The following is a 16,725-nucleotide window of genomic DNA, read 5'->3' as shown; positions in this document are numbered from 1 at the left end:
TTGCAATTTTTTCTGAAGAAAAATAGCATGAAATATATAACTTTTTTCACGGTTACTCCTAAATGTAAGAATGCAATTGAATTTTTGGGTTTAAAATATTTATTTCGTTTATAAAGAATTCTTAACTGAGTTATTTCCCTTTACCTAAGGTTTTACTTTTTACCCCTAGGTGGCAGTATTATCTTAGGTTTTGATTTGAGGTGAAGGACTTTGCTTAAAATTTCTGTAATATTATGTTCTGTTTATTATCATATTTATTTTGTGATCATTGAAAATGAATGAATCATATCTGGAAGAACGCCAATAGAGTGCATTATAGGCTGGCCAGTAAAGTAGTGGTTGTTGCCATGTTTGTCTCACTGTTCTGATGTGAGAGGTTTGAATGTCAGATATCTGTGTGGAATTTGCATGCTTTTCCTATGATTGCGTGAGTTGAGTACGCCAACTTTCTCCCAAAACCAAAAAAAGCATTTTAGATTAAATGAGTTTTGTATAGGTACAATACGTATGTGCTGTGATGTCAGTTGTTCTCCTCCGTTGCCTGCTTCATCTCACATTACAATGAGGGGAAAGCTCTATGGCTTAAAATACCATATAAAATCTTAATTGTGTGATCATTATTGGTGGTGTACAGATTGGAAGTATTCTGTTAAGTAACTTCATCATTGAATTTCTGTAGACTTTTTCAATTTTTACTTGTGCATCCTGTGCATGTTTACCAGTGTGGCAATTTGGCAAGTGTGGTTTAAACAATTTGCAGTGTAACTGACCCTCATCTCATTCACTATTAATGTAAAGTCAACACTGGCCAATTAGCAAAACATGTTGGTTACTCCCTCTTGGACTGTTTTGATTTGTTATGCTCATCCCTGCTTCTGACTGTTTGCATATGTGCTTGAAATTGCAACCACCAGCCTGAGGGATTGAACCATTTACCCGGATGGCACCAAGGGGTCATCTGCCGGTTTGCAGAAGCACCAAATGAACATCGATCAGCCACATTTGAGGTTATTGCTTATGATCAAAGAGTATCCTGAGGGAAAGCGTGTGTCCCTGTTCTATCTACTCCTGCTCTAACAGATTTCCTGACGAGGTAAACAAGCTCTGGTTGTGTAGCAGGGAGTAAAAAGAGTAACTGCTCTGTAGGCAGGGTGTCTGTCTGTCTGCAAGATTCATCAATTAGAGTGGGCAGAGGGCTGTGGGTGTGTTGTCGGGGTGTGTACAATAATTTAGCAGGGAGTGAGCAGATAACCTTTAAGGTCCAGCTTAGCCCTTTGTTGTCTCTATGAACAACCAATTACAATACAATACAGTGCTATAATAGGAACAGTGCCACGCCCCAAAGAGCATTAACAAAACCAAAAAAAAAAAAAATCAGTCATTAAATCATAAAAAGATTCTTTATATACCTGTCCATAGAATGGACTTTTAAAAAGTGTGACACCCTTGCTATAGATATTTCAAATATACACATTCCAAATTTAAATTTTAAAATGTGACATGCTGTAACCAGGGTTGCTTACACTTAGTCAGGTCTTTACCTGGCTCTGACGACTTGCACTAAATTAAAAGGCACTGGAAATGAAGCATATGCCTAAAATAAGCCAGCCTTGACAAAAAGAAACTCTGCTGTCCTGACAAGTGGATTTTTTACTCCGGCTATGTTGTCAAGTTGTAGGACACTTGCGACAATTGCAATTTGAAAAGGAACCGGATCAAACCAAAAAGAGTTCATTGTATTTTGTTCCAGACCAAAGAAAGCAAACAATGGACTTTCGTTGTATGAATATGCCTTTATTTTGATTGTTTTGCCACCAACTCTCATATTTACTGCACCCTTCCATTGTTTTGCAAGTTTAGGTGCACCCCATCAGATATGAGTCAAGCAAAGATGAGATTTGTATTGCTTTCATGCATGTCAAAGACTATGTAGATGCCAGTGGAGGGTGGGTTGGGTGATGGATTAAAGAAGCTCCCACATTGGTTCTTTTGCTTTGTTTGACTGGTATATCTGCAATGCTGCAATGGTACAATAGACTGACACTATATCTGTGATCTACGCTTGGGCACCTCTGCTGTAGCCATCTAATAGACATACAATTTTTGTGCATCTTTTAAGTTTTCTAAAATGTACCACTTTTAAAACCTTGGTGATCCAAGTCATTCAATATTATGTTGTGCTTTTAGTCTGTTTTCTTTTGCTCCTCGTGGCAGAGGTGGGGAAAAAAACCATTGTGCATGGAGACGTGTGGGAGGGTCAGTGAGGAATGACTTGAGGTGTGGTGTTGCCTGAAAAGAAGGCTAAAAATTGGTTGTAGTCTTGATTCACCTTGAGAAGGCTTGCAGTCCATGAATTCATCAATGGGAATTTTTGATCAGAGCAAACATCACTGCTGCATTCCCAGTCAAATTATTAGCATTTCACTGGTGTGTGTGCGTGAGTCCGTCGATGGAAATGACATTGAATGTGGAAGTTGGTTTGAGGATAAGTGCGAGGAGCTTCCACTTTTAAATATGGATATAAAAAGGGAAATAAATGTTTATACTCGCTGTCTTGCTTCCACACTTTCATGGGATCAATGTTATTCAACAGTGCCGTTACGCTGCGAGTCCCTGTTGTCATTTGAGGCAAGCATTTCACATTTATGGACACTCGATAAATGGGAAGTGCAAAATGAGACATTCAGACTGAATTGTGCTCTGGAGCTGCTTTTTTTCCCCCTTATAATTTTGTTTGCTCAAGGATGATTTGTTCATCCCATTCTTTGCTGCATAAGACATGAGCGCAGATGTGCTAATAGTCAGTGAAACAAGGTGTTGAAAAATGTCTTTCACACCATCAGTTCTGTGGCTTGCATAGTTTTATTTTGCCCAGATGCACAGGATCATGGATGATACTTCCCTTCTTAATCACAGCAGCAGAAGGGAACTAAACATTAGTAGGCAAGGCAGTCGGCTTTTGCAAATGAGGGAGCAATTTGCACATTTCTTTTACAATATAAGAGAAGACGACCATCTCCGCAATCTGCGACATCTGACTTCGGAGAGGGCCACACAACAGCCAGCTGAACGACCAGCACTGCAACGGCAGCCAAGGAAAACCGCGTCATGCCTCCAGCCAGCTGCTCGCCATTGCCAATAATTATAAATGCCAAAGCTCCCAACATGTCGTATGTAATTAACAGTTAGATCTAAGCCAGCAGTGTCAAACTCATTTTGGTTTGAAGACCACATTACGTAAAGCCAATTTCATCTCAAAAGGATTGACCACTATTGTGGGACAAATAAGATGTAAATATAATTCACCCATCAGGGGCTTTTAGGTTGCTGTTTCTTGTCAAAAATGACAAAGTCAGTCGGTATGTAGGCCACCTTTTTAGGGGTTTTCTTATCAACAATACTACCCATAGATTCTCAAGTTGGTGAATGTTGTTATCATTACTTGTACAAAATAACAAAATGAACTGAAGTAATTGTAGTGATAAATTCACACATAATAACTGTCAGATCCACCACTATCTTGTCCTTAGATGTATTTCAGCTCTACTTTTTAACTTAGAAGAAACTGTTCGTTTAGTATAATTTCCAGGCAACCAATATTATTCAATACTGCAGGTATCTGATACCTTGAATTTTCAAAACTTTGGTATACCTTCAAATGGGTAAAAGGTCCATGCCTACACACAAATGTTGTGTTAAATAGAATAAGGCTACCTGGAGAAAGTCACTTAACCTCGAATAGATTTATGTTGTCCTTTAGAGAGGATTTAAGACTGAATCAAATACACACTGGAGAGAAAATGATTGATTGATTTGATTAGACTAACACTGTGATCATGGCTCCAAGTACTTCATTTACATCAGCCAAAGTATTGAAGTGCAGTTGTTTCCTTGCTATGCCTCACAGCCCATCACAGCATGCCTGTGGTCTCCTTGTTACAGAGCCCTATTAGTCTTTTTCACTCCTGGTTCATCCTCACATAACGTAGGGGGCGAAATGGCATGCAATCAGCAAAGAAAGGTTATCTCGCTGACACTAAGTCAAGAGATGGCACTTGTTCAGTCATTTGTAAGCCTGTAATCTTCTATGTTCCTCGCTCCTCCTTGTGCCAACCACTTCACTTGCACACATCTTGTACATCCACTTCAATATATTCCTGAAATAGGTGTAAAATTACAACCCAATCAAGTGTGTATGTTAGATTTATGCGGGACTTGAGGTCGTATCAGTCTGTAGAGATTTATGATTAAGATCCGGGAATGAACAGATTAGGCGGCCCAGTGACCAAGTGGTTAGCGCGTCGGCTTCACAGTTCTGGTATCCAGGGTTCGATCCCAGGTGGGTTCTTCAATGTGTGGAGTTTGAATGTTGTCCCCAGGTTTGCGTGTTTTTTTTCTGGCCAAAGATTCAGGGTGTCTTCTGCTTGGTGCCCATAGTTGGCTAAGATAGGCTGCAGCACCCCCTGCGATGCTTGTGAGGATAATCTATTGAGAAAATGAATCAATGTATGAATGAACAGATTGGATGGCAAACCGATTTTGGGCTTCTGCTGAAATTTTTGTACTGTAGAACAAAGAATGCACCCAAAACAAGGCCATCTGACATTTTTTTGCAAAGAGTTGCTGTACCCAATATAGTTCAAGATCAGTAGAGGACGTGTTGATCTGCATTTGGCGTTTTATCTTTGCTCCAGGCCATAAGACCGAAAAAGCTCATTAATTCCATGCCCAAATGTCAAATGATGGTCACAGATGATTGCTAAAAATCTTAAGGATGGATTTATTGTTTGGGTAGAGGGGTCTAACAAATGAGCAAGTATTAACATAATGTCATTTCCCAATCTTCTTCCTCTTTTTTAATAAGGACATTAACTTATTTTTCATGTAGTCTGTTTTAATAACTTTTGCTGAAGTAGATTACCTTTAGTAGCCATTGTGTCAGGTACAAATCTAGAACCAAGGTATTGTGCCTCATGTTTTATCCTATAAAAGGAGACAGAAAGGATGCAACTAGGTGGACAAATTTGAACATACAACGTAGATCTGCATAGAAAATCATATTGATTTTGGAAAAACACATGAAACATGAAAATTAACCAACCTATATTATTAATGAAGTATGATTTCTTAAAAGTGCCCTCACTCCCAAAGTGAGCTACGGATTTTTCAAATTCATCAAACGAACAGCAAAGGTTTTAAAGTGAAAACATGGCTGTTCTCCAAGATTGTTGTCCTTCAACTCTTAAAAGACTGTCCTGTCGTTTGTGTTTTAATGAACATAGTGATAGCCTTCAAACTTAAGCCAGACTTGGTTTGAACAAGTACCCGCTTGACCCATCACCACATTTACCATTCACCAGAACTCTAAACAATTTACACCATGTGTCGATAGCAACGCTGGAAGAGAAGCTCGGCTAGAACAGGCAAGATGAAGAGAGTAAATCCTTATTATATTGGCTGCTAATACCGAATTACCTCTGTCTTCTGCACCTTTTTATTGTTTCAGAGCCCCCTCCCCCCATTCATCAAAAAAGCCTATGTAGCCTCGGGGAAAGAATTGCTTTTGAAATGACTTTCTCTCAACAAACCCTCAGAGACATTTCTTAAGGGAATCGGATAGAGATGAAAATAAAACCATTTGTGAGGTTAGGCCATGGTAGAGCCCAATGGCTCTAATGCTTTACGGAAGTTAGCTGTATATGTTTTTAGATGTATTTATTTTTCAAATGGTCACAAATACATTCAGGCTTCTCCAGTTTGGAGTTAAGATGCTGTCATTTAATTTGGTTGTCTGCAGCAAGGTGGACAACCATCATGTCTGTGTACTGTCTGTGACGAAGGTAAGGGGTCCACAATCCATTCCAAAGTCTCATGTTCTGCTTCACTTGAGCCTATCAAAGTCCCAGAAGTCTGACCTGCAGCTACTTGAGAGAATCTTTTAATGTTTAGGAAGCAGCTTACTTAGTGCTTACACACTTGAGAGAGGGACATTTCAAATATGTTTTTATGATTGCAAAAAAGTATGTCAATCTTTTGCCTGTAGTTAAGCAATAATTATTATTTTTACATGCAAATTCCACACAGGAAGGTCCGGAGCTGGGATCGAATCCTCTAGCCCCCCATGCACAAGAAGAAAAAAAATGTAATGTATGATCTAAGAAGGAAACTAGTACAGTGCGTTGTGAAAACATTGGGACAAATAGTTTAAGCAACATGACCATTCAATGGGAATTTTCCTGTTCATGTTCATACGTTGGCAACTGGGAGGTATAATGTAAAAATACTGCTAACATTTGAGGATGTAACGTAGAAGACCTTCAATTCCATGTCATCACCCGCTCTATTTGTACTAAAATTTTAACGTCAATGCCATTTCATGTGGGCCGGGCCATTGTAGATCTAATATTTAGATTTGTGTTAATTTTTTTATTGTATTAAAAGAACTGGATCAAAAGCCTTAACTAGTCAGTTTTTATAGTTCTAAAACAATGTTTATTTGAGCTTTTGTTTTCTTTGTAATGGAAAATTTCTTTTAATCATGTTTTTCATTTCAAATGAAAACTAAATATATTTTTAAATTATGTTCAATATTAAAGTGGAAAACGGAAAATGTTTGTATATTTAATTTTAGATTTTACAAAATGCTTTTTGAACTAAAAACACAAAAGAAAAAAATTGCATTAAAAATTGCAATGATTGATTTTAAAAAGGGGAAAATCAGGAAATGTAATGTACATCTATAATCATTTGAATTTGATCCTAAAACAGAAAGTCGGCACTCATGATTTACTTTCTCGGGCCGCACAAAATGATGCAGCGGGCCAGATTTGGCCCCCGGGCCGCCACTTTGACACCTGTGCTGTATATATAGTAAGGCTTTTTTCTTTAAAAGATCGACATAGTATGGTAAGGCTAAGAAAGTCGGAGAATAAATCTGACTTCTGATTCTTCTCCTAGTTATTGCTGTGGTCCAGTGGCAAAAATATTGGTTCAGAACTTGAGGTGGGAATCAGGAGTGAGTTCAATTCCACTCTTTGCAATTCACAAATTGTTTATTGAGGTAATGAAAAGGATAAATATAACTTCCAATCAGATCATTTCAGAAGTCACTGTGGTCCAGTGGCAAAGACAATGGGTCAGAACTTCAGGTGGACTCAAGTTCAAATCAGGAGTGAGTTCAATTCCACTCTTTGCAATTCTCAAATTGTTTATTGAGGTAATGAAAAGGATAGATATAACTTCCAATCCGATCATTTCAGAAGTCACTGTGGTCCAGTGGCAAAGACAATGGGTCAGAACTTCAGTTGGACTCAAGTTCAAATCAGGAGTGAGTTCAATTCCACTCTTTGCAATTCTCAAATTGTTTATTGAGGTAATGAAAAGGATAGATATAACTTCCAATCAGATCATTTCAGAAGTCACTGTGGCCCAGTGGCAAAGACAATGGGTCAGAACTTCAGGTGGACTCAAGTTCAAATCAGGAGTGAGTTCAATTCCACTCTTTGCAATTCTCAAATTGTTTATTGAGGTAATGAAAAGGATAGATATAACTTCCAATCCGATCATTTCAGAAGTCACTGTGGTCCAGTGGCAAAGACAATGGGTCAGAACTTCAGTTGGACTCAAGTTCAAATCAGGAGTGAGTTCAATTCCACTCTTTGCAATTCTCAAATTGTTTATTGAGGTAATGAAAAGGATAGATATAACTTCCAATCAGATCATTTCAGAAGTCACTGTGGCCCAGTGGCAAAGACAATGGGTCAGAACTTCAGGTGGACTCAAGTTCAAATCAGGAGTGAGTTCAATTCCACTCTTTGCAATTCTCAAATTGTTTATTGAGGTAATGAAAAGGATAGATATAACTTCCAATCAGATCATTTCAGAAGTCACTGTGGCCCAGTGGCAAAGACAATGGGTCAGAACTTCAGGTGGACTCAAGTTCAAATCAGGAATGAGTTCAATTCCACTCTTTGCAATTCTCAAATTGTTTGTTTAGGTAATGAAAAGGATAAATATAACTTCCAATCAGATCATTTCAGAAGTCACTGTGGCCCAGTGGCAAAGACAATGGGTCAGAACTTCAGGTGGACTCAAGTTCAAATCAGGAGTGAGTTCAATTCCACTCTTTGCAATTCTCAAATTGTTTGTTTAGGTAATGAAAAGGATAAATATAACTTCCAATCAGATCATTTCAGAAGTCACTGTGGCCCAGTGGCAAAGACAATGGGTCAGAACTTCAGGTGGACTCAAGTTCAAATCAGGAGTGAGTTCAATTCCACTCTTTGCAATTCTCAAATTGTTTGTTTAGGTAATGAAAAGGATAAATATAACTTCCAATCAGATCATTTCAGAAGTCACTGTGGCCCAGTGGCAAAGACAATGGGTCAGAACTTCAGGTGGACTCAAGTTCAAATCAGGAATGAGTTCAATTCCACTCTTTGCAATTCTCAAATTGTTTGTTTAGGTAATGAAAAGGATAAATATAACTTCCAATCAGATCATTTCAGAAGTCACTGTGGCCCAGTGGCAAAGACAATGGGTCAGAACTTCAGGTGGACTCAAGTTCAAATCAGGAGTGAGTTCAATTCCACTCTTTGCAATTCTCAAATTGTTTGTTTAGGTAATGAAAAGGATAAATATAACTTCCAATCAGATCATTTCAGAAGTCACTGTGGCCCAGTGGCAAAGACAATGGGTCAGAACTTCAGGTGGACTCAAGTTCAAATCAGGAGTGAGTTCAATTCCACTCTTTGCAATTCTCAAATTGTTTGTTTAGGTAATGAAAAGGATAAATATAACTTCCAATCATGTATAGGCGGGCCGCCTCGTGGTGTAGTGGGTAAGTCACCTGCCTGCGACGTGGGTGTCGAGGGTTCACGTCCCGGTGTCGCCAGTCAACGACTGTATGGTGTCGGCAGTCGGCCGCAGGCCGACTGTCGAACACCACCAGGGATCCCCCCTCCCAACTGTCTTCCGGTCAGCCGGAGGCTGACCGGAAATATTGTTTTGCTGAAAAAAATGACTAAGTCTTTATTTGAATGAAAAAAGGATTGCCCATTTACTGAACTACTAGTGTAGTGATTAGTCAAACGAGAGCGGGATTCGAACCCCATTTCCCAAGTGGCAGTCAAATCCACTAACTTGAGGTCTGTCTGACCCATTGTCTTTGCCACTGGACCACGGTGACTTCTGAAATGAGGTGATTGGACGTTATATTTATCATTTTCAACACCTCAATAAACAATTTGAGATTTGCAAAGAGCGGACTTGAACTCACTCCAGATTTGAACTTGTGTCCAACTTCAATTTCAACCCATTGTTCTTGCCACTGGACCACAGTGTCTTCTGAAATGATGTGATTGGAAGTTATATTTATCCTTTTCATTACCTCAATAAACAATTTGAGAATTGCAAAGAGTGGAATTGAACTCACTCCTGATTTGAACTTGAGTCCACCTGAAATTCTGACCCATTGTCTTTGCCACTGCACCACAGTAAAGTTGGAAGTTGTATTTATCCTTTTCATTACCTCAATAAACAATTTGAGAATTGCGACGAGTGGAATTGAACTCACTCCTGATTCCCACCTCCTGTTCTGACCCAATGATTTTGCCAGTGGACCACAGCAACAACTAGAAGGTGAAGAATCAGAAGTCAGATTTATTCTCCGACTCCCTTAGCCTTACTTGCTATGTCATTTTTTAAAGAAAAAAAGCCTTACTATACTATGTCGTTTTTTAAGAAAAGAAGCCTTACTATACAATATCGTTTTTTAAGGGAAAAAAAAAGGCTTCCTCTACTATGTCGTTTTTCAAGAAAAAAAGCCATGCTATACTATGTCGTTTTTTAGGAAAAAAAGCCTTACTATACTATGTCGTTTTTTAGGGGGGAAAGCCATACTATACTATGTCGTTTTTTAGGGAAAAAGCCTTCCTCTACTATGTCGTTTTTCAAGAAAAAAAGCTATGCTATACTATGTCGTTTTTTAGGGGGGAAAAGCCATACTATACTATGTCGTTTTTTAAGAAAAAAAGCCTTACTATACTATGTCGTTTTTTAAGAAAAAAAGCCATACTATACTATGTCGTTTTTTAAAGGAAAAAAGCCATACTATACTATGTCGTTTTTTTAGGGGGAAAAGCCATACTATACTATGTCGTTTTTTAGGGGAAAAGCCTTCCTCTACTATGTCGTTTTTCAAGAAAAAAAGCCACGCTATACTATGTCGTTTTTTTAGGGGAAAAAAGCCATACTATACTATGTCGTTTTTTTAGGAAAAAAAGCCTTACTATACTATGTCGTTTTTTAAACAAAAAAGCCTTACTATACATGGTCATTTTTTAAGAAAAAAGCCTTACTATACATGGTATTTTTTGTAAATATAAAGCCTTACCATACTATGTCGTTTTTAAAGACAAAAAAGCCTTACTATACTGTGTCGTTTTTCAAGAAAATAAGTCTTACTATACTATGTCGTCTTTAAAGAAAAAAGCCTATACTATGTTGTTTTTTAAGAAAAAAGCCTTACAATACTATGTCATTTTTTAAGAAAAAAAGCCTTACTATACTATGTCGTCTTTTAAGAAAAACACTTTACTGTACATGGTCGTTTTTTTTAAATAAAAAAAGCCTTACTATACATGGTCATTTTTTAATAAAAACCCTTAATATACATGGTCATTTTTAAAGAAAAAAGCCTGACTATATATACATAGTATTTATTTTTTAAACAAATAAAAGCTTTACTTTACATAGACCACTTTTTTTTTAAAGAAAAAGCCTTACAATGTCCAGCCATTCAAGTCATTTTGCATGCCAGCTTTACGTTTGTACCAAATCTCGGGGTATTGTTTGCTCAGTTATGAAGCACGTCTAATAAGATGAATAAATATTTGACATTATCGTCGACAAGGAAAAAGAGTGTCGCCAAACTTTCGTCAAAACATATAGTATTGTCTTTGAATAAATTACAGCAATGTTAGATCTATACGATTCTGGGCTTGTCTTTATAGTGTAAACACAATAATATGGGCCTGCTCTAGGAAAGGCAACGTCCTTGCCAGCAGCTCCTCTTTGGAAGCGGAAATTGCAATCAGATGTGAGTGGGTGATGTGGTGTCAAATCTTCATGTGACTGACAAGTGACTTTGTAATCCATTCTGTTGGTGTCACATTTGCATGCAGAGGTGTTGGCACACTGTGAGTGTGGGACATTGGAAGCAAAAAGGTGGAGGTAGAGAAATGGAAGCCAACAAACCTATTTATGAGGAATTTGAACTAAATACTAGTGCCTTATGGTGCTTATTATTATTTGGTATTTAGTGAGCATTTGCAGCAATTTTGAGGTTCGTAGGTTCACTCATTTACATGAAAGCCAAACCATAATTTAAATATGCTACTTACTTACCGTACCACTGCAAGGTGCCATGGCTCTAGTTTGTTTCTATTGGCACATTTATTACTCTACTCATCCATAGTGTAAAACGTACTGAACTAATGTGTACAATAGTTTCGCCATTCTCAGAGGAGTCTGTTAGTCATGGAGCGTTATCCGATTCAGATGGTTGATAACCTTGAGCAAATATATTGCTGTATCCTATTATTGTCATTGTATCTCTAAAATGTATTATTTTTGTGTAGAGTTGAGGTCTACATACACCGTGCAAAAACACATATTTTAAGGATCTACAGCAAATCAATTTCATGACTTTTTTTCCCCAATTCCATTTCTGTCTTTCAGAATCCTTTGAAGTGCCGTTACGTTGTGGGCAGCATTCTGTGTGAAGGCGAAGAGAGACCAGATGAAGACTTAAAGAAGCTTTATGAGAAATTTGGCTTCAAGATATTTTGTCTGCCTGAAGTGAATCATGCCGTGATCACCAGCTTCCCCTACACTACATCTTTTTCCTGCATCCTTGGACCTCACAAGGTGTATCCAAGGCTCAAATCCTACATTGAGGTACTGACCCGCTCAAATCCTACATTGAGGTACTGACCCCCGTCTATCATACACTCTAAGATAGGGGTATCAAACCAATACCACCAACCCAAAATGTACAGTGTCTTCACATTTACGTTGGCTCAGATATCGTAGACTGCTGTGTATCTCTTTGGCGGTCACCAGCTGCTTCCATTCAGCTGCCCTGAGGCTCCTCTGCTCTTCTACACACATCCATCTGCACACACACCAATAAGAAACAATTGCTAATCTTGAAACTGTATCCTCCAAATGTGCCGTTATTTCTTTGCAGTCTATTGGTACTCGGACATTTGGTCGCCGGACGTTTGGTTTCCAGACGTTTGGTCGCCCGGACGTTTGGTCGCCCGGACGTTTGGTCGCCGGACGTTTGGTCGCCGGACGTTTGACAAAATGACAGAGAGTTTACTGTTGAAACAAGCTCTCAAAATTATATTCATGAGAGAAAGAGTTTAATATCTAAATATCTACTGTTGAAACCAGCTCTCAAAATTATATTCATGAGAGAGAGAGAGTTTTATATCTAAATATCTACTGTTGAAACCAGCTCTCAAAATTCTATTCACCCGGGTGCCCAAACGTCCGGGCGCCCAAACGTCCGGGCGACCAAACGTCCGGGCGACCAAACGTCCGGGCGACTAAAACGTCCGGTCACGGAGTCACTTACAGCCAAAAGTTGCATAGAGCCACCAAATGCGGGATTTTAATTAAAACTGCTATCTTTCCAAAGTATTCCTTTAAACTCCACCTTTTTAATTTCATGCCAAAATCCATTGTGGTAGTGTTTATGCGTGGAATCCAAAAGTACGCCAATTAAAGAAGAAAAATCCACGAGTGGACGTGAGCAGAATTTAAATATAATATACATTGATGATTTTCCATTGCATGTCCAGCTTCACTGTGCCAATGTATTTCAATGTATGACTTTAGAAATGGTAGGAATGCCAACTACCAGGATGCAGAAACAACAAAAAAATCAAACTACCACATTCCAACTCTATCCAGAAGGGCCAGGCATGCTCAACCACTAGTTCACTTTGCTGCCGGAATCGAAATAAAATTAATTCAATGACAGTTACCTGTCTGGAAATAATAATTATTACATAACAATCTTGTATAGCTCATGTAAAAGTAGCTGAGGTCTGCTTTTTACCATACTTCTATTTGCAAACTCTATAAAAGTGCATGTCACAGTCTATCAGATGACCTCAGTGCTTTGACAGGTCACTAAGGGCTTCCGTTCGTGTACACTGCACAAGCTAATCACTGCCATCACCTACCTAGTTTGACTTGTGGACTGGTTAGTGCACTATGCTTGTCGTCGTTCCACAAGCCTCATGCATAATAGAGCAGGGTTTATGCAGGCTTGGTCTAGAGGGTGCTATATGAATTTGCAAGAAATGCCTGCTGATACAGCCTGTATGATTAATTGAGTAGATTTAGCAGCATGCAAGGGAAACTGAATGGAGGTATATGCTCGTGATGTCATTTTGTGTACCTTTACTAATTGTAGCTTTAACTCTCTCTTTGACACATTCATTCCACACTGAGCTAATTTAACACTGGTTGGAACATTCAAATTTTGGCAGAGTAAAAATGGTTATAATTGAATCCGTCTTTAATTTGTTAACAATTTGAGAGGGAGTGGTCTACCAAAGCGATGTTTAAACATTTTCATTTTTTTTAATACTGAAAGTTTAAGGCCCACCAAAGAGTAAGATAGAGAGCAGTTAATGCAGTGGTTCCTAAACTGGGTTCGATCGAACGCTAGGGGTTTGCTGAGTCTGTCTCAGGGGTTCGGAGGAGCCTCTGCTGCGGAGGTCAAGACGCATCGACTCATCACGTCTATACACAATAACATGGCCAGCTTGACCATCACTGGCTGCAGATGATCACTTTGTATGGTACACGGTCGATTGGTCGCCGGTCGATTGGTCGCCGGTCTTTTGGTCGCCGGTCTGTCGGTCGCCCGGAAGGTAAGTGATAATTACCATTTAAATCGTTACTCAAATTCCCTAAATACAAACTGAGAATTACTATTTAGTCATACTTAATGCCCTAGTAATTATTAGGCTAAAGAAAAGCTCCAAATTTCCCGGACTTTTATTGTTTTTTGTTGGAGAACTTGTTAAGACCCAGACTGACGTAGCTTCTTAAAGGGACAACGCATGTACATACAAACTCTTATACACTCACAGGTCGGCTCAGTGAAACTGCTCATGGGCCATTGTTGGCTTTTATTGATGCGTAGACCGTGTTGTTTTACCTTGTTTTGTCGCCGGTCTTTTGGTCGCCCGTTGTTGCGGTCGGGGCGACCAAAAGACCGGCGACCAAAAGACCGGTGACCAAAAGACCGCGACCAAAAGACTGGCGACCAATCGACCGCACACGCTTTGTATACAGTCCATCGTTGATTTTTACCTAAAACATTATTATTCTTGAATTTGTGTGCCCCCACATTTATTGTAGTTTCATTTCCATGTGGTTTGATCAAAGTGTATAAAAATGAAAAAGGATCTTGCAGTTGGGTGCACAGAAAACCTCTCAAGTAGGGACGTCAGACATCAGAATTACTTTTCCATGTCTCTGATCAAAAAAAGGAGAGACATTGATGTGTCTCTATGCAGATGCGATGAACCCAGAGGTAATATTCTGCATGAAATATTTGCATTTCTTGTTCTGCTCTGCAACAGCCACACTGCTGAAGCTTTCTGCAATTCAAGCCTGACCCTCCCTGCTCATTTGTCAGCCCCCGAGGAGCCCAAAGGGAGACACAGGTGGGGCGAAGGCGTGGGGCAATATTGCACCTGCTTTGATCCCTTCTACATCTTTAATGTCTCCCAGGCTGGCTGAACTGAATCCCCCTACTCACCCATCCCTAGCTTAACTACGCTCTGTTCAACCGGTCTTGCATGGGTTCCTGCAGTATGATGGACATGCCGTCATACGTGCAGAGGGTGAAACGGGAGTCAATACGAGAGTTTTCTATCCAGGAATGTTTTGCTCATGTGGTTGGCAAATTTTTGAGGCGCATCTGAGTGGTTTGAGATGCACCCTGTAGTGAGAACAAGCTATGTCTCCTTCATTATTAATGCTACCATTCCACAGAACATTATTTTTGGTGTTAATACGAATACATTGTCCTCAATTCTCAAGGGTCTCTCTATTCTAGCATAATCAACTCAATATGAGTGACAATCCGTGACCCACAAATCATTAGTTTACAGTGAATATACTGTTCAGGGCGTCTTATCTTCTTGTCTGCGGAGAAAGCACCAAGCTGTGGATGCCTGAGACTATATTTAGACTCGTGTAACGCAGATGACACTTTCTTCACATTTTACATGTCTTCGCCCAGCATGTAATTAAATTCATGCATTCTCAGGCAATATGATATTCAGCTTTCGTTTTTTTGTTGCCTCAATAAACACTGCTTTTCTGTTCCATTATAGTACGCCAAGGGCTTAATTTCCTAAAATTCAAAATGGCATGTTCTAACGTCCTGTTTTTTATAGATAATATTTTCTTCACTGTTGCTGTATCTGTTGTAGGGTACTTATTAACTTTGCAGTCTTGTTAAATTCCCAAATTCACTGTCCAAAATTGCTTAGTTGACAACAGATTGTGTACACTGCACAATGAATAACAATGCAACCAAGAAAAGGCTCGTATCCTTAAGAGAGGGTTTTTGTCAACATGGAACTTTTAGGCTCCATAAGCACAACGTTTATACTAAGTGAAAATAGTTAGGATACATTTACACTGCAGTACAAGATGCTCAAATGTAAGATTTTCTAACATCACATCAGAAATTGTCCTGTTTACGTCGAAAAAAGTGATCATTAGATGTTGCACTTAAGCAAACATGATCTGATATGGCCTATGGTGTGAAGTCTATGGCTTTTAATTAATAGCATAATGTGTGCCAGGGGCAAAAAGATTGTTAACGCTGAAGTTAGGCTTGTTTACACACCACTTGTCTAAACTACCTAGAGCAAGGGTGTCAGACTCGGGTTGGTTTGCGGGCCGCTTTAACGTCAACTTCATTTCACGTGGGCTGGACTATTTTAGATATAATATTTAGATTTTTTTTAAATAAATGGATTAAAAGAACTGGATTAAAGGGCCTGAATATTCAGTTTTTTATAGATCTAAAACAATGTTTATTTTAGCTTTTTTAAATATATTTTTAGATTTTCCAAATGATTTTTGAACTAAAAACACAGAAAAAAATTGATTAAAAAATTACAATTATTGATTTAAAAGGGGGAAAATCAGGAATTTTAATATACATCTATTCTCTTCATTTAAATTTGATCCTAAAACAGAAAGTTGGCACTCATGGTTTACTTTCCCGGGCCACACAAAATGATGCGGCAGGCCAGATTAGGCCCCCGGGCCGCCACTTTGACACGTGACCTAGAGTGAAAAATAGCACTCGGGAAAAGCATGGTCTTTTTGGTGAGACTGCACAACCATTCCATGTGGTAAGGAACTCTGGGTTCCAAAATTGGTGAGTCCCATTTATTGAAGTCACATGACAAAGGAAAGATCATTGCATAGATTACATTCAAAGAGTCAAAATGGCTTGCCTAAGGTTCAGACTACAGCCAACTAAAATGGCTGCTCATTGCTAAACAGAATGTAACTCAGCATTAAAGACATGACGTAACATGATTAGGATAATTCGTTAAACACAATGACTCCAACAAAGACTTAAAGGTCCGGTAAAGTCAAACTAAAAATAAT

The 16,725-nt window shown here is 38.8% G+C and overlaps 1 protein-coding gene and 1 long non-coding RNA gene across 2 annotated transcripts in view; one reads left to right on the top strand and one right to left on the bottom strand.

Annotated features, from left to right (window-relative positions):
* Positions 1-16,725, top strand: part of tex264a (testis expressed 264, ER-phagy receptor a) — a 43,687-nt gene that overhangs the window by 2,388 nt on the left and 24,574 nt on the right. The window contains exon 2 of the mRNA XM_077602297.1: positions 11,740-11,958. Coding sequence (XP_077458423.1) covers positions 11,740-11,958 — 219 coding nt within the window. The remainder of the gene's footprint in view (positions 1-11,739; positions 11,959-16,725) is intronic.
* The window catches only part of LOC144075360 (uncharacterized), a 34,271-nt gene continuing 28,207 nt past the window's right edge, over positions 10,662-16,725 (bottom strand). Inside the window, exon 5 of the long non-coding RNA XR_013300544.1 lies at positions 10,662-12,175. This is a non-coding gene — a long non-coding RNA (uncharacterized LOC144075360). The remainder of the gene's footprint in view (positions 12,176-16,725) is intronic.

This window comes from Stigmatopora argus, chromosome 6 (assembly GCF_051989625.1).
Source record: "Stigmatopora argus isolate UIUO_Sarg chromosome 6, RoL_Sarg_1.0, whole genome shotgun sequence".
Taxonomy (NCBI): Eukaryota; Metazoa; Chordata; class Actinopteri; order Syngnathiformes; family Syngnathidae; genus Stigmatopora; species Stigmatopora argus.
Note: the sequence above shows the minus strand (reverse complement) of the source record. Positions and strands in the feature narration are given on the sequence as shown.